We start from the raw sequence: 21,850 nt of genomic DNA on the forward strand, positions 1-21,850 counted from the left end.
GCTGTGCCAAGAAGTAATCAACTGTCCCTAACTGTCATATGCTTCACTTGCAGTTCAAAATTAGGCTGGAGTGGAACCTTTGAGTCTGGATAGACCTATTGGAAACAGGTGCTTTCAGCTCTTGTAACTTATATTGGTATTCTGTGTGTGTGTGTGTGTGTGTGTGTGTGTGTGCAAACTAGGCCTAAATATTGTCCATATAGGAAAGGCTCAAATGAGATAAACTTGTGGTGGTAATGATAAACTTGTGGTGGTTATACTATTTGCAAGTTTATAAGGTGCACAATTTAGCAGAATCTAATGAATTCTTGTCTAAGTTACTTAGTAGCTATATGGCACCAGTTTATCAACTGATGCACTAGTTGCAATCATGTCCAAACAAAGGATTGATAGGACAGGACAATTCTGTTTTAAACGTTTACCAAGATAGAGGTGCAAACGTAATCAGCGACGACCCCCCCATTCCACCATTGGGAAATCCCATCCCAAAGCCCACTGTCCCCTCCCCTCAGATACTGCAACTCAATAAAGTCCGATGGCAGGGGAGCTGCTTGACATCGCACACTCTAACAGCAACCACGAGTGGTGTGCACCAATGCAGATGATGTGTGGCTGATGTTTGATTCAGTTTCTAAAGTAAGATCAGGGTCTGAGCTCGTCCTCCAATGCATGCGGATTTGAGACACTAATTTTTATATAGCCTGTCTCTACCCTTGTATCAATAATTTACACGCATTCATTTGATAATGGTGATCTTATTGTATCGACGCGCGTCGGCGATGATTCTTGCATGGGGTTATTGTATTTTGGCCGATACAACTTTTTCTAACTTTACTCTGGGTAACGAGGTTCACTCCAGCTTCATCCAGCGCCGCCTGCGGAGCCAGGAGCGCCGGGAGATGCAGCGAGAAATCCTCTCCGTCCTGGGGCTGCCCCACCGGCCCCCGCCGCACATCTACACCAAACAAAACGCAGCCCCGATGTTTATGCTGGATTTGTACAACGCTATTTCCACGTATGGACAACAGTCCGCCGTCTTCTCATATTATAAACCCGTCTTCACGACCCAGGGACTCCCGATGATGACCCCACAAGACAGCAGTTTCCTCAATGACGCGGATATGGTGATGAGCTTTGTCAATCTTGGTATGTTCTTATCATCACCCTATCCAGAGACGTATCCATTCATTTCGATGGATGTGAATTGATAAGTTATTGTTTAGCCTACATGATCTAATTAATGCTGTAGCCTAGAAGAGCTTTCACCAGATAGCTTACTTTATTTTTAAAAGCGAAACGTTTTTTTTATTTCACCTTTGCGCAAGAGATGACGCAGCTTGACACAGGCTCTTATCTTAATCACTTTAAATTGTTTTTTACTCAACACCTCACATAAACATCACCTAGATATTACTTAAACAGCTGTTTATGTTTACTTTGTGATATATATCTGGCACTGTCATGCTGATAGTCTACAAAACACTCATTCAGTGACTCAATGACTCATCGCTAGGGTAGCCTACATTTCATTGGAAAACATAGTTTAGATTTGAACAACACTTCTCACCAGGGGTTCTCTGTGGACCTGTCTGGTCTGTAGGTCTGCTGACTAGGAGAGCAGAGGTCAGGCAAGGTGAAGTGTGGTTTTGTTTTACTGCTTAGACAGAGCACTGCTGAGGATCCAGTGGTGCTCCAGACAAGAGTCTCTCTGGGCTTAACCTTGCCTTATAGCACAGGAGTTAACTGAAAAAGCAGGCTTACTTCCAGTTTACCTGTTGGCATAAGGATTAAAGGGTGAAAGCTTTCTTCAATGCCTTTTTGTTGTCTGAAAGCACTTTGCAGGAATGACTGTACTGTTGAACTGAGTGCATTAGCTAAGTGTTTGTGTGTGTGTATGATGTTCGATTTGTGTTGCAGCTCCTAAATGTGGAGGCTTTAAGGTAACTTTCTCTGTACTTAAGATAAGACTGTTCTGCATTCCGAGTTGTAAATGTTATGACAACATGGCTGTATCCGATTTCCCCTGAATCCCTTTAAAGCTCTGGGAGACCGGCTTTAGCAAGGCTTTGTTTCGCATGACTAGGATTTGAACAGGCATTTCAGTACCCTGGGGAGGGCAGGACAAGTTGACAGGGAGATAAAGACTCAGGTACTGCATCTAAATACTAGTTACTGGAGGGGGAGGGGGAGGGGGGGGGGGCTTCCTTGGACATGATTGCATTTAGAAAACCAAAATCCTGCTTTTGTTTCCTTTGGAGATCTCACCTCGGGTCTGATATCACAAGTGAAACAGTAGATGGCATTGTGCCTATGACTCCCATCCGGATGTGGCTTTTAATCAAAAGACAACAATTTCTTCTTCATTGTCTTGGTTCAGGGCTTACAGGTTGGGCTTCATGGCCTACTTTACATTTCAGTAATTTAGCAGACGCTCTTATCCAGAGCGACTTACAGTAGCGAGAGCATATATTTTCATACTGGTCCCCCATGGGAATCAAACCTACAACCCCGGTGTTGCAAGCACCATGCTCTACCAACTGAGCCACACGGGACCACTGTATGTGGTAGGATGTCAGTTTATCATCAGGAATAGATTTGGCACTTTTACATTTTTATTCCCATTCATGAGTGAGTAAGGCAGGGTGACCGGGTTAGAGAGAAGGGGAAGAAGTAAGTACATACATATAAAGTGCAGAGAAAAGAGAAAGAAAGAGAAGGATACACAGTTCCCCATTCCTCTCATGAACCAATGGCCACTCTCCTGTTGATTGGCAGTCTGTTTTCCCACCATTTTGTAAAGAGCCAGTCATGGTGGTCCCTGGAGTGATCGCTTAAAGTCAAACTGGATTAAGGCATTTCCCCTCGACAAACCACAGCTTCCAGTGAGGGAAAGAGAGCTACTCTCCCCATCTCTCGACTGCACGTGCAGGTATATAGGTGGCCAATGTTGACGCTTCTTGGAAATGATGGAATCAGTTCAGTTTTATTAGTCTTGTACCTTTCATTTTCTAAACTAATTAATGGTGGAAAAAGCTTTGGCTTCCTATGCACTGTTCTTGTGGTATGGTAGACAGAGACAGTTGTTTTTTCCCATAAGTGAATTGAATCTATTGAAATGAAACTGGAGTGTCAGGTATCCTTAAAAAAAACGTATTTAAATACACATTTTAGTCACATACACTTCATTGCCAAAAGTAGGTGGACACCCCTTCAAATTAGTGGATTCGGCTATTTCAGCCACACCTGTTGCTGACAGGTGCATAACATTGAGCACACAGCCATGCAATCTCCATAGACAAACATTGACAGTAGAATGGCCCGTACTGAAGAGATCAGTGACTTTCAACGTGGCACTGTCATAGAATGCCACCTTTCCAACAAGTCAGTTTGGAAAATGTCTGCCCTGCGAGAGCTGCCCCGGTCAACTGTAAGTGCTGTTATTGTGAAGTGGAAACGTCTAGGAGCAACAACGGCTCAGCCGCGAAGTGGTAGGCCACACAAGCTCACATAACGGGACAGCTGAGTGCTGAAGCACGTAGCACGTAAAAATCGTCTGGCCTTGGATGCAACACTCACTACCGAGTTCAAAACTTCCTCTGGAAGCAACGTCAGAACAGTTCGTCTGGGGCTTCATGAAACAAGCCTAAGACCACCATGCACAATACCAAGCTTCGGCTGGTGTGGTGTAAAGCTCGCAGCAATTGGACTCTGGAGCAGTGGAAACGCATTCTCTGGAGTGATGAATCACGCTTCACCATCTGGCAGTCTGACAGACTAATCTGGGTTTGGCGGATGCCAGGAGAACGCTACCTGCCTGAATGCAAGTGCCAACTGTAAAGTTTGGTGGAGGAGAAATAATGGTCTGGGACTGTTTTTTATGGTTCGGGCTAGGCCTGTTAGTTCCAGTGAAGGGAAATCTTAATGCTACAGCATACAATGACATTCTAGACGATTCTGTGCTTGAAGGCCCTGTCCTGTTTCAGCATAACAAGGCACAATAACATGCGCAAAGTGAGGTCCATACAGAAATGGTTTGGCAAGATCGGTGTGGAAGAACTTGACTGGCCTGCACAGAGCCCTGACCTCAACCCCATCAAACACCTTTGGGATGAATTGGAACGCAGACTGCGAGCCAGGCCTAATCGCCCAACATCAGTGCCTGACCTCACTAATGCTCTTGTGGCTGAATAGAAGAAAGTCCCTGCAGCAAAGCCTTCCCAGAAGAGTGGAGGCTGTTATAGCAGCAAAGGGGGGACCAACTTCATATTAATGCCCTTGATTTTGGAATGAGTTGCTTGATGAGCAGGTGTCCATATTCTTTTTGGCCATGGAGTGTATGCACAGACCCACAGACTCAGAGGTGTTGGAATCTCCAACCACCAACCAGTCTGCCCACTACCGATATGTATTCATCTCATGTCCATGCAAAACATTTGACCATACAGATGCAGTTTGACTGCACGCATCTGTAGCTTGCCTGCCCATCTGTGTCATTATAATAGAGCTATAGCGATACTGAATACAGAGCTCAGGCCTGCTTTAGCAGTCCGACTATAGCCTGACTGCATGGTTCCTGGTTGGACTGATTTGACCTACATTCCTGCACTGCTAGTGCTTCTTGCTGGGACTCTGCCATAGTCTGATACAGATGTCTCTGGGATGTTCTTGTTCCCATGAGAACACACCTGCAGCATATGGGAATAGGAGACAGGCCTATCCGTCATCTTTCACAGCCCCCCATGTGAAATGAAATAAAGAAGATGATACTGTATAGTTAAAGTTTGACTTGTAACAGTTTTGTGATAAAAACAAAGGGTTTTATAGTACAGACATATTGTAACTGGAAACATTTATTACCTTTTAAATGTGGCATGAATACAACCAGTCATGGTGTTTTCATGTGATTATGTAACAAATCACTTCAAAAAGTAGGTTACCGTCGCACATTCATCCAAAATAATAGTTATGCACGCTCACGTTTTCAGGTTTTTTGTCTTATTTCTTGTTTGTTTCACCCCAAAAAATATTTTGCATCTTCAAAGTGGTAGGCATGTTGTGTAAATCAAATGATACAAACTCCCCAAAAATCCATTTTAATTCCAGGTTCCAGGCAACAAAATAGGAAAAATGCCAAAGGGGGTGAATACTTTCGCAAGCCACTGTACATTTTTCAGCCCGGTACCATAGAGGTGTCATATTAATTTGTAGGCCAAACCGTTCGTACGCTACAGACATTTTCGTGAGAAGACCGGTTTTCGAGATGTTTCCTAATCTGACAAACACCGCTGTAGCTCTGCCACTTCCATCGCAGATGCAGAAGGCAGACATCGGCGGATGCGGTGGATTGAGATGCAGCCCATCTCTATCTTAAACAGACAGATTTTCATGGGGATTTTGTATTATTTATTTATTATCCCTCGAGTGGAGGATGGGGGGCCTCAAGCGGATAATAAACAAAATAATATTTATGTATTTTTATTTTAAAGAACATTTATGCCCAGCTCATGAGGCCCCTTGATGATGTGAGGCCGGAGGCAATTACCTCTTCTGCCTAATGGTAAATCCGCCAGTGTGTGAACCCAACAGGCTAAATTGAAAGCTGACTGTTTGTCATGGTCATCTGATTTGGGGGGGTATTGGGATTACACTAGGGATATATTCTCTATACTCAAAATACTATAATTCCTCCAATTATTTTTTCATCCCTTTTTGAAAGAATGTTTTCTTTTTCCGTTAGACACGGTTTTAGCTGAAATGCCAAGCAAGGTGTAAGGTTGTTTTGGTGGATAAAATAATCTGTCCAAGAAATAGGGTTTTAGAACATAAGCCACTGAATTTTGTCAAACTTCCACCAGTGGTGGACGGTGCTGTTTAAGATTAGGGAGGACAATATATATATTTTTATGAGCATGGCCTTATTTCTATTACAGAATATTGGATGACTGTCATTTGTATTCCATCCACCCAGCTCAATATAACATTGATACATTTTACATTTACATTTTAGTCATTTAGCAGACGCTCTTATCCAGAGCGACTTACAGGAGCAATTAGGGTTAAGTGCCTTAAGGGCACATCGACAGATTTTTCACCTAGTCGGCTCGGGGATTAGAACCAGCGACCTTTCGGTTACTGGCACAACGCTCTTACCCACTAAGCTACCTGCTGCCCCAGACCAAAGCAATTGGAACTTAAACTGTTACAGTGAATGCATGGAAGGATGTGGGTTTGAGAGTGAAAAGAAACACAGATTTGTTAAAAACAAATTATGAAAATAAAGAGTAAAGCGGAGTGGTTTGTAATATGGCAGATCATATGAAGAGGGTGGACTTGAAGGGAAAGGTTGAGAGAAGGGGGAAGTCCTTGAGCTGTCTGTGTGGGCTAGATCATCGGTCCATTATGCTGAGGATCATCTCAGGGGTGAGATCTCCGTTGGACGCAACCTCTGCTACAGGCAGCGCCACCCTTGCCTCTGCCTCCTCTGACTGATCAACCACCACCTCTATGGCAGCCTGCTCAGCCTCTGGCTCATTCTTCACTATGATGTTCTCTATGGCACCTGTATTCTCATCCTCCACCTGGATGATGGCTGCTGCTGCAGCAGCCTTGCCCCTAGGGGTAGCCTTGCTAGCTTTGGCAGGTGAGGCGGGTTTGGGCGCATTCTTGGGGGGTCTACCGCGTTTCCTCTTCACGGGAGGCTCCACAGGGGCAGGGATAGGCTTGGTGGGTGGAGCCTGCTCCAACTTCATCTCCTCCTCCTCCTCTTCTTCATCCTCCAGCAGTGCCGCCTCAGCCTCCTCATCCTCTTCATCAATGTCATCCAGCTCAGGATCAGCATTGTCCTCACTGTCGTCGTCATCATCGTCCTTCCTTGAGCGCATCTTCCTCTTCCTCCCACCTCGTCCTCTCTTGGGTGGGGTTCCATTCTCTCCTTCACCAGGATCCCCGTTACAGTTCTCTGCATGTCTGGCCATGGTGTTCCCTGCGGGTGAAGGTCTTGCCACACTTTGTGCACACAAAGGCAGTCGGCACAAAGTTGGGGTCATGGTAGCGCCGGAAGTGCATGTCCAGGAGCTGCTTCTGACGGAAGGTCTTCTCGCACTGGCTACAGGAGTAAGGCTTCTCTCCTGTGTGCGTGCGCCTGTGCATCAGCATGTGGCGCTCTTGTCTGCAGCAGTAGTCACACTGGTCACACTTGAAGCGTTTCTCATTCTTGTGGGACTTCTGGTGCTGGATGAGAGCGTAGCGCTCGTGGAACACAGCATCACAGTAACGGCATTTCCTGCCCTGCTCAATGAACGAGTGCTGCTTACGCAGATGGACACCCAGGTCACTCTTGCGGGGCGATAACTGTGTCACAGTGGGGGCAGTGGAACTTGGCCACGTTCTCTGTGTGCTTCTGCAGGATGTGCATCTTCATGGTTCCACTCTGGGTGAAACGGGCGTGGCAGATGTAGCATTCATATGGCTTCTCTCCCGAGTGTGTCCTCATGTGTCTCTTCAGCTTGTAGGTGTCTCTGCTGGCGTAGCTGCACAGACTGCACTGGAACGGACGCTCCCCGGTGTGGGAACGGATGTGCCGCTTCAGCTTGCTCACCTCCACACTGGCATAGTCACACATGGAGCACTTGAAGGGTTTCTCATGAGTGTGCTTGTAGCGACGATGTCGGACCAGCTCTCCGCTGGTCACAAAGGCCATGTCACAATCTTGACACTTGTGTGGTCTGGTACCTGTGTGTGTGTTGAGGTGGTTCCTCAGCAGGGTAACGGTCCTGAAGGCCCTTCCACACAGATGGCACTTGTGGGGCCTCTCGTCCGTATGGCTCTTCATGTGTCGGTCCAGGTTGGAGCGGCGGGGACAGGTGTAGCTACACAGCTCACACTGGAATGTTTTCTTCACACCCTTCTTCTTGATCTTGGTGGGTTTGGGGGGCTTCATGTTGCCCACCACCTTCTCCGCGTTGACCTCAGAGAGCATCCCCTCCTGCTGCTCCTCCTCAAAGTCATAGACAGACACATCCATGTTGTCTTTGTCCCCCTCTGTGTTGTAGGTTGAGGCTACTACATAATACTCACATTTTCCCGATACCCATCATGAGGTTGCTACAGCCTATTCTACGAATGAAAGTTTATAACGTATGTAGGTGCACAGGTCGAGAGACAAATTGTAGTAATCAAAGTGACAGACAGTGACACATTCAATACCGCCTTGCACACTCTTACCTGCATCTAGCTGATCTAGGGTGTAATCATTAGTCCAAACAGTTGCAAACAAGAGTTTCTATTGGATACATTCAGGTAGGTTTACCCCCGTTTCAGGTGACATATGGAATAGTTTTAAGAAGGTCATACCATTGATTATTTAGCTATTTGATTTTGAATTTTAGGACCCCTTTAGGTTTTACATGAAAAACAAAAGAATTGGCCTTAATTTTTTTGCCACAAAACTACCTTCTTACTTCCATTCATTTGTATGGGTTACCTTTAGACGAGTCCCATGGGGCTTGTGGCCAAACTGTTTTTGTGAGAAGACAGATTTTCGGGATGTCTCCTGGTCTGACAAACATTGCCGTAACTCTGCCACTTTCCACCGCAGATGCGGAAGGGCGACATAGGTACAGTTGAAGTCGGAAGTTTACATACACCTTAGCCAAATACATTTAAACTCAGTTTTTCACAATTCCTGACATTTAATCCTAGTAAAAATTCCCTGTTTTAGGTCAGTTAGGATCAGCAATTTATTTTAAGAATGTGAAATGTCAGAATAATAGTAGAGAAAATGATTTATTTCAGCTTTTATTTCTTTCATCACATTCCCAGTGGGTCAGAAGTTTACATACACTCAATTAGTATTTGGTAGAATTGCCTTTAAATTGTTTAACTTGTGTCAAACGTTTTGGGTAGCCTTCCACAAGCTTCCCACAATAAATTGGGTGAATTTTGGCCCATTCCTCCTGACAGAGCTGGTGTAACTGAGTCAGGTTTGTAGGCCTCCTTGCTCGCACACACTTTTTCAGTTCTGCCCACACATTTTCTATAGGATTGAGGTCAGGGCTTTGTGATGGCCACTCGAATACCTTGACTTTGTTGTCCTTAAGCCATTTTGCCACAACTTTGGAAGTATGCTTGGGGTCATTGTCCATTTGGAAGAGCTATTTGCGACCAAGCTTTAACTTCCTGACTGATGTCTTGAGATGTTGCTTCAATATACAGTGGGGAGAACAAGTATTTGATACACTGTCGATTTTGCAGGTTTTCCTACTTACAAAGCATGTAGAGGTCTGTAATTTGTATCATAGGTACACTTCAACTGTGAGAGACGGAATCTAAAACAAAAATCCAGAAAATCACATTGTATGATTTTTAAGTAATTAATTTGCATTTTATTGCATGACATAAGTATTTGATACATCAGAAAAGCCGAACTTAATATTTGGTACAGAAACCTTTGTTTGCAATTACAGAGATCATACGTTTCCTGTAGGTCTTGACCAGGTTTGCACACACTGCAGCAGGGATTTTGGCCCACTCCTCCATACAGACCTTCTCCAGATCCTTCAGGTTTCGGGGCTGTTGCTGGGCAATACGGACTTTCAGCTCCCTCCAAAGATTTTCTATTGGGTTCAGGTCTGGAGATTGGCTAGGCCACTCCAGGACCTTGAGATGTTTCTTACGGATCCACTCCTTAGTTGCCCTGGCTGTGTGTTTCGGGTCGTTGTCATGCTGGAAGACCCAGCCACGACCCATCTTCAATGCTCTTACTGAGGGAAGGAGGTTGTTGGCCAAGATCTCGCGATACATGGTCCCATCCATCCTCCCCTCAATATGGTGCAGTCGTCCTGTCCCCTTTTGCAGAAAAGCATCCCCAAAGAATGATGTTTCCACCTCCATGCTTCACGGTTGGGATGGTGTTCTTGGGGTTGTACTCATCCTTCTTCTTCCTCCAAACACGGCGAGTGGAGTTTAGACCAAAAAGCTCTATTTTTGTCTCATCAGACCACATGACCTTCTCCCATTCCTCCTCTGGATCATCCAGATGGTCATTGGCAAACTTCAGACGGGCCTGGACATGCGCTGGCTTGAGCAGGGGGACCTTGCTTGCGCTGCAGAATTTTAATCCATGACGGCGTAGTGTGTTACTAATGGTTTTCTTTGAGACTGTGGTCCCAGCTCTCTTCATGTCATTGACCAGGTCCTGCCGTGTAGTTCTGGGCTGATCCCTCACCTTCCTCATGATCATTGATGCCCCACGAGGTGAGATCTTGCATGGAGCCCCAGACCGAGGGTGATTGACCGTCATCTTGAATTTCTTCCATTTTCTAATAATTGCGCCAACAGTTGTTGCCTTCTCACCAAGCCGCTTGCCTATTGTCCTGTAGCCCATCCCAGCCTTGTGCAGGTCTACAATTGTATCCCTGATGTCCTTACACAGCTCTCTGGTCTTGGCCATTGTGGAGAGGTTGGAGTCTGTTTGATTGAGTGTGTGGACAGGTGTCTTTTATACAGGTAACGAGTTCAAACAGGTGCAGTTAATACAGGTAATGAGTGGAGAACAGGAGGGCTTCTTAAAGAAAAACTAACAGGTCTGTGAGAGCCGGAATTCTTACTGGTTGGTAGGTGATCAAATACTTATGTCATGCAATAAAATGCAAATTAATTACTTAAATCATACAATGTGATTTTCTGGATTTTTGTTTTAGATTCCGTCTCTCACAGTTGAAGTGTACCTATGATAAAAATGACAGACCTCTACATGCTTTGTAAGTAGGAAAACCTGCAAAATCGGCAGTGTATCAAATACTTGTTCTCCCCACTGTATCCACATAATTTTCCTTCCTCATGATGCCATTCCTTGAAATACATCCACAGGTACATCTCCAATTGACTCAAATGATGTCAATTAGCCTATCAGAAGCTTCTAATGCCATGACATCATTTTCTGGAATTTTCCAAGCTGTTTAAAGACACAGTCAACTTAGTGTATGTAAACTTCTGACCCACTGGAATTGTGATACAGTGAATTATAAGTGAAATAATCTGTCTGTAAACAATTGTTGGAAAAATTACTTGTGTCATGCACGAAGTCGATGTCCTAATCGACTTGCCAAAACTATAGTTTGTTAACAAGAAATTTGTGGAGCGGTTGAAAACTTCCGACTTCAACTGTAGATGCGGTGGATTGTGATGCAGCCTGTGTAAAAAATATCTCTAGCTTGGACTGACGGATTTTGATGAGATTTTTTGATTATGTTACTTAGAATGACGCACCGGTGCATCAACAGAATCTAGGGGGTTTTAAGCAAGTGTTTTTCATTAGGCAACAGGCATGCTGTCTACAGTGGTGGAAAAAGTACCCAATTGTCATACTTTTAATAGAAAATGACCCAAGTAAAGGTGAAAGTAACCCAGTAAAATACTACTTGAGTAAAAGTCTCAAAGTATTTAGTTTTAAAGATACTTAAGTATCAAAAGTAAACGTATAAATCATTTCAAATTGCTTATTTTAAGCAAACCAGACGGCACAATTTTGTGGTTTATTTATTTAATTACGGATTGCCAAGGGCGCTCTCCAACACTCAGACATCATTTACAAACTAAGCATTTGTGTTTAGATCAGAGGCAGTAGGGATGACCAGGGATGTTCTCTTGGAAAGTGGTGAATTTAACACTTTTCCTGTCCTGCTAAACGAGTACTTTTGGGTGTCAGGGAAAATGTATGGAGTAAAAAGTACATTATTTTCTTTAGGAATGTAATGAAGTATAAGTGAAGTTGTCAAAAATATAAATAGTAAAGTAAAGTACAGATACCCCCAAAAACTATTTAAGTAGTACTTTAAAGTATTTTTACTTAAGTACTTTACACAACTGGCTGTCTGACAGTCAGTCTGTGTTTCAGCTTACTTTATTTTATACCAAGTAGATTTTCTACGGTTTAGTTTTGCCTCTGATGTAGGATATTCATAAGATTCACCCATATATTTTGTTTGGCAGCTGAAAATTATTATCGCCAGCACGGCAAGTTGAACCCTTCATCATGAGCAAAGAAAAGTGTTGAAATGCCTCACAAAGAGAAGTTTGCATATCTGAGGGCTGATCTCTGGAGCTAATGGTCCCTAACATAAACACACCAAGTCCTTACAAGCAATTATTGCCTTCATAAAAACGCCCCTGGTTTCTTTCCAGCATTTAATTGCGGTCAAACAAATGACTAGCAGGGTTCAGAATGCTCTTCTTTACGGCATATGTGTGTGTGTGCATGTGTGTGGTAATTTTGGGGGCTTGAAGGCGTTGGGTGCATGTGTGCTGCATTAAGTTGTGTGTGTGCTGTAAGAGGGTGTATGCTATTGTGTGTGGGTTTGTGTGTCTATGTGTTACTCAGCACTGAAACAATACGAAGGCATGAGTGAGACAGACGTATGATGTCATGGCGGCTGCCAGTGGGCAGGATTTGTTTAAGGTGGGTAATCATCGCTCCACTCTGCACACCTCCAGTGTGGGAAGTCCTCCGTTGCTCCAGAGACCTCCACCAATCTTTCCAAGGACAAACACATTGGGTAACACTGTAAAAACACAGCTTTGGAAACCTCCAGGAAATCTTTGGCTCTGCCCCACCACCATTATTCTGGAAACTCTGAGAGAGTCAGCTGTTTCAGGGCAGGGTGAGATATCGTGGATCTCAGCGGTGGCCCTTCAGAAGGTTCATTTAAACTATTGGGACTTATAAGGCCTAGCCTACTCTCAGAATGTCCATTCATATAAATGCTCTATTAAAGCTTTATCATTACCTCCAGAGTATAGTACTTTACGTATAGTGGTTAAATGTATTCTCCTATAGTGAGGTGGATTATGGATAACATACACTGAGTGTACAACACAGGAACACTTTCCGAATATTGAGTTGCACACCCTTTTGCCCTTAGAACAGCCTCAATTCGTCAAGGCATGGACTCTACAAGGTGTCGAAAGCGTTCCACAGGGCTGCTGGCCTATGTTGACTGCAATCAATGCCCGGCTATGAAAAGCCAAGTGACATTTACTCCTGATGTACTGACCTGTTGCAACCTCTACAACCACTGTAATTATTATTTGACCCTGCTGGTAATCTATGAACGTTTGAACATCTTGAAGAACAATCTGGCCTTAAATGGCCATGTACTCTTATAATCTCCACCCGGCACAGCCAGAAGAGGACTGGTCACCCCTCAGAGCCTGGTTCCTCTCTAGGTTTCTTCCTAGGTTCCTGACTGTGCAACAGGTCAGTACCTCAGAAGTAAATGTCAGTTGGCTTTTCATACCCGAGCATTCAGAGGTCGAGACAGCAGGTGCGGTAGAGAGAGAGAGTCGAAAACAGCAGATCCGGGACAAGGTAGCACGTCCGGTGAACAGGTTAGGGTTCCCTAGCCTGCTGGCAGAACAGTTGAAACTGGAGCAGCAGCATGACCAGGTGGACTGGGGACAGCCAGGAGTCATCAGGCCAGGTAGTCCTGAGGCATGATCGTAGAGCTCAGGTCCTCCGGGAGGGGAGGGAGATAGAGAGAATTAGAGGGAGCATACTTCAATTCTCACAGGACACCAGATAAGACAGGAGAATTACACCAGATATAACAGACTGACCCTAGCCCCCCGGCACATAGACTATTGCAGCATAGATACTGGAAACTGAGACAGGGGTGGGTCGGGGGACACTGTGGCCCAGTCCGACGATACCCCCGGACAGGGCCAACCAGGCAGGATATAACCCCACCCACTTTGCCAAAGCACAGCCCTCACACCACTAGAGGGATATCAACAGACCACCAACTTACTACCTCGAGACAAGGCTGAGTATAGCCCACGAAGATCTCCTCCACCGCATGAGCCCGAGGGGGCGCAAGACCGGACAGGAAGATCCCGTCTGTGACTCAACCCACTCAAGTGACGCACCCCTCCTAGGGACGGCATGGAAGAGCACTAGTAAGCCAGTGACTCAGCCACCGTAATAGGGTCAGAGGCAGAGAATCCCAGTGGAGAGAGGGGAGCCGGCCAGGCAGAGACAGCAAGGGCAGTTCGTCGCTCCAGTGCCTTGCCATTCACCATTGCACCCCTGGGCCAGACTACACTCAATCATAGGACCTACTGAAGAGATGAGTCTTCAGTAAAGACTTAAAGGTTGAGACTAAGTCTGCGTCTCTCACATGGATAGGCAGATCATTCCATAAAAATGGAGCTCTATAGGAGAAAGCCCTGCCTCCAGCTGTTGGCTTAGAAATTCTAGGGACAATAAGGAGGCCTGCATCTTGTGACCATAGCGTACGTGTAGGTATGTACAGCAGGACCAAATCGGAGAGATAGGTAGGAGCAAGCCCATGTAATGCTTTGTAGGTTAGCAGTAAAACCTTGAAATCAGCCCTAGCTTTAACAGGAAGCCAATGTAGAGAGGCTAGCACTGGAGTAATATGATCACATTTTTTGGTTCTAGTCAGGATTCTAGCAGCCATGTTTAGCACTAACTGAAGTTTATTTAGTGCTTTATCCGGGTAGCCAGAGAGTAGAACACAGCAGTAGTCTAATCTAGAAGTGACAAAAGCATGTATTAGCTTTTCTGCATAATTTTTGGACAAAAGGTTTTTCAGATTTTTGCAACGTTACGAAGATGGAAAAAAAGCTGTCCTTGAAATATTATTGATATGTTCGTCAAAAGAGAGATCAGAGTCAAGAGTAACGCCGAGGTCCTTCACAGTTAACATATCTTTGTTTCTTGGGACCTAGAACTAGCATCTCTGTTTTGTCTGTTTAAAAATAAAAAGTCCTTATGTCTGAAACACAGGCTTCCAGGGTAGGACATTTTGGGGCTTCACCATGTTTCATCTAAATGTACAGCTGTGTGTCATCTGAAAGTTGACATTGTGTTTCCAAATGACATCACCAAGAGGTAGAATATATAGTGAAAACAATAGTGGTCCTAAAACGGAACCTTGAGGAACACCGAAACTTACAATTGATTTGTCAGAGGACAAACCATCCACAGAGACGAACTGATATCTTTCGGACAGAAAGATCTAAACCAGGCAAGATCTTGTCCATGTAGACCAATTAGGGTTTCTAATCTCTCCAAAAGAATGTGGTGATCAATGGTGTCAATAGCAGCACTAAGGTCTAGGAGCACGAGGACAGATGCAGAGCCTTGATCTGACGCCATTAAAAGGTAATTTACCACCTTCACGAGTGCAGTCTCAGTGCTATGATGGGGTCTAAAACCAGACTGAAGCATTTCGTATACATTATTTGTCTTCAGGAAGGCAGTTAGTTGCTGCGCAACAGCTTTTTCGAAAATGTTTGAGAGGAATGGGAGATTCGATATAGGCCGATAGTCTTTTACATTTTCCGGGCGAAGGTTGAGCTTTTTCAACAGAGGCTTTATTACTGCCACTTTTAGTGAGTTTGGGACACATCCGGTGGATAGGGAGCCATTTATTATGTTCAATATAGGAGGGCCAAGCACAGGAATAGCTCTTTCAGTAGTTTAGTTGGAATAGGGTCCAGTATGCAGCTTGACGGTTTAGAGGCCGTGACTATTTTCATGAATGTGTCGAGATACAGGATTAAAAAACTTGAGTGTCTCCATTGATCCTAGGTCCTGGCAGTTCTGTGCAGACTCAGGACAACTGAGCTTTGGAGAAATATGCAGATTCAAAGTCGAGTCCGTAATTAGCTTTCTAATGATCATGATCTTTTCATCAAAGAAGTTCATGAATTTATCACTGCTGAAGTGAAAGCTATCCTCTCTTGTTGAATCCTGCTTTTGAGTTAGCTTTGCGACAGTATCAAAAATACATTTTGGATTGTTCTTATTCTCCTTAATTAGGTTGGAAAAATAGGATGATCGAGCAGCAGTGAGGGCTCTTTGATATTGCACGGTACTGTCTTTCCAAGCTATTCGGAAGACTTCCAGTTTGGTGGAGCGCCATTTCCATTCCAATTTTCTGGAAGCTTGCTTCAGGGCTCTGATATTTTCTGTATACTAGGGAGCAAATTTCTTGTGCCAATTTTTTCTCCATCTAGGGTATTATGCAAGGTTAAATTAAGATCCTCAGTTAGGTGGTTAACCGATTTTTGTACTCCGATGTCCTTGGGTAGGTGGAGGGAGTCTGGAAGGGCATTTAGGAATCTTTGGGTTGTCTGAGAATTTATAGCACAGCTTTTAATGATCCTTGGTTTGAGTATGAGCCGATTATTTGTTGCGATTGTAAACATAATAAAATGGTGTTCCGATAGTCCAGGATTATGAGGAAAAACATTTAGATCCACAATATTTATTCCACGGGACAAAACTAGATCTAGGGTGTGACTGTGGCAATGAGTAGGTCCGGAGACATGTTGGACAAAACCCACTGAGTCGATGATGGCTCCGAAAGCCTTTTGGAGTGGGTCTGTGGACTTTTCCATGTGAATATTAAAGTCACCAAAAATTAGAATATTATCTGCCATGACTACAAGGTCCGATAGGAATTCAGGGTGCTCAATGAGGAATGCTGTATACGGCCCAGGAGGGCTGTAAACAGTTGCAAAGTGATTAAGTAGACTGCATAGATTTCATGACTAGAAGCTCAAAAGACGAAAACACAGTCATTTATTTTTTCTACATTTAAATTTGCTGTCGTAAATGCTAGCAACACCTCCGCCAGTGCGGGATGCACAGGGGATATGGTCACTAGTGTAACCAGGAGGAGAGGCCTCATTTAACACAGTAAATTCATCAGGCTTGAGCCATGTTTCAGTCAGGCCAATCACATCAAGATTATGATCAGTGATTAGTTAATTGACTATGACTGCCTTGGAAGTGAGGGATCTAACATTAAGTAACCCTATTTTGAGATGTGAGATATCACAATCTCTTTCAATAATGACAGGAATGGAGGAGGTCTTTTTTCCAGTGAGATTGCTAAGGCGAACACCGACATGTTTTGTTTTGCTCAACTTAGATTGAGGCACAGACACTGTCTCAATGGGGATAGCTGAGCTGACTACACTGACTGTGCTAGTGGTAGACTCCACTAAGCTGGCAGGTTGGCTAACTGCAATGCTTCCCACAGTTGTGTCAAGTTGGCTGGATGTTCTTTGGGTGGTGGACCATTCTTGATACACACGGGAAACGAGCGTGAAAAACCCAGCAGCGTTGCAGATCTTGACACACTCAAATCGGTGCGCCTGGCACCTACTACTATACCCTGTTCAAAGGCACTTACATATTTTGTCTTTCCCATTCACCTTCTGAATGACAAACATACACAATGTCTCAATTGTCTCAAGGCTTAAAAATCCTTCTTTAACCTGTCTTCTCCCCTTCATCTACACTAATTGACGTGTATTGACATCAAGGTGACATCAATAAGGGATCATAGCTTTCACCTGAATTCACCTGGTCAGTCAAATTTTTTAAATTTTTTTTTATATATATTTTTTTTAGTCATTTAGCAGACGCTCTTATCCAGAGCGACTTACAGTTAGTGAGTGCATACATTATATATATTTTTCATACTGGCCCCCCATGGGAATCGAACCCACAACCCTGGCGTTGCAAACGCCATGCTCTACCAACATCCCTGCCGGCCATTCCCTCCCCTACCCTGGACGACGCTGGGCCAATTGTGCGCCGCCCCATGGGTCTCCCGGTCGCGGCCGGCTACGACAGAGCCTGGATTCGAACCAGGATCTCTAGTGGCACAGCTACTGCGCCACTCGGGATGACTATGTCTATGTCATGGAAATAGCATGTTTTGTACTCTCAGTGTATTGAAGATTATGACATTATGACCATAGTGTTTCTGCAGGGTGTATGTGTGCATGTGCATTGGATTGGCTGCTGTGGTTTTCCAGTCAGTGCTTTTAACAGTGCTTTTCTTGTGGTTAGCACATGTGTGCAATTTAAACATAGAGCCAAATTGAGCCTTGAGTGTGGTTTTCCCCCCACATTGGCACTTTATGCAGACTGATGTTTAGATCAATCAGCTCTCTCATGGAAGCAGGAGTTTCCTATTTTTGACACAGTGCTTCCTAGATGTGGGCTGAGCAATGTGGATCAGAAGACTTTGATTCAGCGACAGTTTTGACAAAATTAAACCATGGACTGGATTCCGATCTGATTGTAGTCACAGCAGTGAGTGTTTTGGCACACTTGCATCCCCACTGTTTCAAAATACCAGGGGTTGTGGGGAGAAAAGGGAGGTGCCTTTAACCATCCAGCGTCAGTGTTAGTTGTGCAGCTCATAATTGGTGAGGTTAGCCATTGAAAAAAGCTGATCCGGGATGAGTTGGTATCAGTAGTGAGTAACCTCTTCCCCCATCTCCTTTCATCAGCTGAGCTGGATCAGGACGTCCTGTCTTCTCAGCACAACAGGAAATTCCGCTTTGACTTGTCCCGGATCCCAGATGGAGAAGTTGTCTCCGCTGCAGAGTTCCGAATCTATAAGGACTACATCAGAGAACGCTATGAGAACGAGACCTTCCATGTGAGCGTGTACCAGGTGCTACAGGAGCTCCCTGACAGGTGACGCCTCATCCATTAATCTTTGTGTGTGTGTGTGTGGCCTTATAAAACGGTATACTACTCCCTGAAACAGCAGAGACGCCACCTTGAACATATAGAGCACCCCCACAAACACCACCCTCAATGCCCACACCTCCACCATTCACTTAATCCCCCTTCTCCATTACCTAACACCCCTCCCTCCACCCAACCCCTCTCTTCTTGGAGGACAGACCACACTAGGCATTTTGATTGTAGTGAACAATAGTTGGATTTCTCCAACTAGTAAAAACACCCCCTTCTCTCTAACACACACACACACACAGCTTGTCATGCTAGGTGACATCAGAGCCCAGTCGTGTGTAGGCATGGCCTGTCCCACAGCGGTGACAGTGAGGCTATGAAGGTGCTGAGAACAAAAGCATTGTCATTCAGAGACTCGTATGCCTTTCGTACAGACAAGGCAGCAAGACAAAGAGACAGTCTGAGTAGTAAGCCTGGGGGCCTGAAACTCAATCTGTAAACAAAGCCATTGTCTGTGAGATATGCCCCAATCAGTCTGGGAATTTTCATCTGTGATTTAAGAGATAGCTCTTTTAATAATGGCTAACTTTGTTGTGTATCTAACTGTGAGACTGTATGTGCTGTGTATCTAATGTTAGTAGTCTTTGTGCCCCGTAGTGAGGAGTACCTGTTCCTTCTGGACACGCGAGTGGTGTGGGCTGCAGAGGAGGGCTGGCTTGTGTTTGACATCACGGCCACCAGTTACCAGTGGGTGGTGAACCCAGACCAGAACCTGGGCTTGCAGCTGGCTCTGGAGAGCATGGATGGTGAGTCACTGTCAGAGAGTTATAAGGGTAAGGGTACTGTATGGCCACTGGTCCAACTGGTACACACCCACCACATAAGATTGAACTGAAGCATACCAAAATCAAAGATTATGTATTATATTGACAAGATATTCGAGTGACCGCTCTAACAATGGAAATACATATCCTCAATGATGGAAGGGAGGAGAGATCAGATGGGACCATTCTAGCTAATGAGAGGGCAGATACGCGTGTGAACAACAGGCACAACTAAGTTGTTTCTCTCAATGTTGCCGGAATGCCACGTGCATCCACTTATATCAGTACATTTGTAACAGCCTAAACTTCTATTCGATAAAATAAGCCTCACGTAATTCGACACTCTCTCATAGACCTCCATTCGAAAAAGGGCTTATCTCACACGGACAGATTTTGGGCAGAGTAAATTGTCTGGCTTCACCTCTCCCTCTCTGCCAAAATGTACCCTGGACTGAAGTGTGCATGTCTTTCTGTCTTCCCCTACAGGTCAGAGTGTGAACCCCAGGCTAGTGGGGCTGCTGGGGGGCAGTGGGCCCCAGGACAAGCAGCCCTTCATGGTGGCCTTTTTCAAGGCAACCGAGGTTCGCCTCCGCAGCGTCCGTTCTGCCCACGGCCACAAGGGGCGCAACCCCAACCGCTCCAAAAAACCCAAGACTGCCCAGGACGCACTGAAGGTTGCTGAGGCTGCAGCAGGTACACAAATGGAGCACCCCCTTGGAGCACAATGAATCAGTCATCTAGCCACTAGATCCATACACAGACATCATTTGATAAACTTGTTACACAATGATAGAAAAATGGCTGCTCCTTTGACATGTTAGAGTACTTTGTGTTAATAAAAGCATTCAGGCTATGGATAATAGATAGCAGAGAACATCTCTAATTTGGAGTGTTTAAGGGACAGTGCTCACAGTTGATTGTGTTGATTCATCTGTATGATGTTCATTTCCCCCTTTGTCTTTCAGAGAACCTCAGCACAGACCCGAAACAGGGCTGTAAGAAGCATGAGCTGTATGTCAGCTTCAGAGATCTGGGATGGCAGGTACAGTACCATGACTCCTCCTATCACACACGTTCTGTTCTGTACTGTAATGATCTGAGCACATCCTCCACTTTCTCTGTTCACCCACTTAGATAGGTGTTTGACTTGACTAGATTCAATGGCATCTGCATCTCCGTTGGTTGGATGTACTATTGTTGTATGAGTAATATGACTCATTCCTTTTTTCAATTGTCCTCTCAGGACTGGATCATTGCACCAGAGGGCTATGCAGCGTACTACTGTCAGGGCGAATGTGCCTTTCCCTTGAACTCCTACATGAACGCCACCAATCATGCCATTGTGCAGACTCTGGTAAGAATATTAATAGTTTTCATGAATCATATCATCATATACATTTCTGAGGCAGTTGAATATGGCATTTACTCAGGGTTTCACTGCAGGGTCACTAGCTTCATTGTAAATGTAACCATTCAGCAGCTGATTGAAATTCTTAAATTCATTTTGTGAAATCAAAGCACTCTTTGATGTCCTACATCCTGTAAGTATCAACACACATTTTCCCACACTCTTGAATCTTTCTTATTTGTGCATGATTTCCCTGATAATGGTGCTATATTCTATCTCCCCCAGGTCCACTTCATAAACCCAGAGACAGTGCCCAAACCCTGTTGTGCCCCCACCCAGCTCCATGGCATCTCAGTCCTCTACTTTGACGATAGCTCCAACGTCATCCTGAAGAAGTACCGCAACATGGTGGTCAGAACCTGCGGCTGTCACTGACCGCCATCAGACCTCCCCTTCCCAGGATACACAGGGGCTAGTGAAGAAAGATAAGGAAGAGGAGGAAGAGGCGACGGTGCAGGGAACTGCCTGATCTATAAGGACCTGCTGCTTCAGGACTTGCAGGAAGACCAACTTCCTTTATTATTGACTGCAAACTGACAAGTGCATAAATTATTAGCAAAGATGTTCTACTTTATTGCCTTGGTGCATTGAAACAAGTAGAGCCATACTGCCTTAGTGCAACTGCAAAGAGGATATTTGGCATCTGGACTGTATACACTACATGGTGCATGACAGAGGATCAAGGATGCTCGTCTAGAGACCCCAATAGAATTCCCAGTCAGTACCATGGAGGAATGAAACATCACAGACACTGGACTGTCATCCATTTATTTATAAACTCATTTTACTTCAGTGATCAAAGAAAGGAAAGTATTGATGAATTCAAAAAGACAACCCCCAGGACAGAGGCATGAGACTCAGATGAAATGCTAGAGATGCTCAAAAACTGATACAAATAGAGAATGTAGCAATTTTTTGTTCATCCATGAGCAGACATTTTACGATGTGTCTTTTAAAAAGATAAATCCTGTTTGGACTTGTTCTGCTGTGTGCACTCAGCGTCTCTGTGTAAAAAACATTCTGGTAAAACTTTTGCATATGATTGCATTAAACGGTCTATACAAATGTGTTTACTTTGACACATGATTA

The 21,850-nt window shown here is 44.6% G+C and overlaps 2 protein-coding genes across 2 annotated transcripts; one reads left to right on the top strand and one right to left on the bottom strand.

The window, feature by feature from the left end:
* Window positions 1-573: 573 nt before the first annotated feature.
* LOC121578227 (bone morphogenetic protein 7) lies at window positions 574-21,830 on the top strand. Its single transcript, XM_041892437.1, has 7 exons — window positions 574-1,146; window positions 18,337-18,526; window positions 19,187-19,335; window positions 19,840-20,046; window positions 20,319-20,395; window positions 20,597-20,707; window positions 20,987-21,830. The coding sequence occupies exons 1-7, from the start codon at window positions 747-749 to the stop codon at window positions 21,134-21,136; spliced, it is 1,284 nt and encodes a 427-aa protein (XP_041748371.1). The 5' UTR covers window positions 574-746; the 3' UTR covers window positions 21,137-21,830.
* On the bottom strand, window positions 6,098-8,469 carry LOC121578747 (transcriptional repressor CTCF-like). The gene is given in 4 exon segments (XM_041893139.1): window positions 6,098-6,980; window positions 6,982-7,341; window positions 7,343-8,061; window positions 8,460-8,469. Coding segments are annotated over 4 exon segments (1,683 nt in total). The 3' UTR covers window positions 6,098-6,386.
* Window positions 21,831-21,850: the final 20 nt, after the last annotated feature.

This window comes from Coregonus clupeaformis, chromosome 12 (genome assembly GCF_020615455.1).
Source record: "Coregonus clupeaformis isolate EN_2021a chromosome 12, ASM2061545v1, whole genome shotgun sequence".
Lineage (NCBI taxonomy): Eukaryota > Metazoa > Chordata > Actinopteri > Salmoniformes > Salmonidae > Coregonus > Coregonus clupeaformis.

Excerpts from the sequence above, each read along its gene's own strand:
- LOC121578227 (XM_041892437.1), top strand. The coding sequence starts at position 747 with ATGGTGATCTTATTGTATCGACGCGCGTCGGCGATGATTCTTGCATGG. Across the intron at positions 18,527-19,186 it reads CTACAGGAGCTCCCTGACAG|TGAGGAGTACCTGTTCCTTC; the intron begins GTGACGCCTCAT and ends TGTGCCCCGTAG. Across the intron at positions 19,336-19,839 it reads GGCTCTGGAGAGCATGGATG|GTCAGAGTGTGAACCCCAGG; the intron begins GTGAGTCACTGT and ends CTTCCCCTACAG.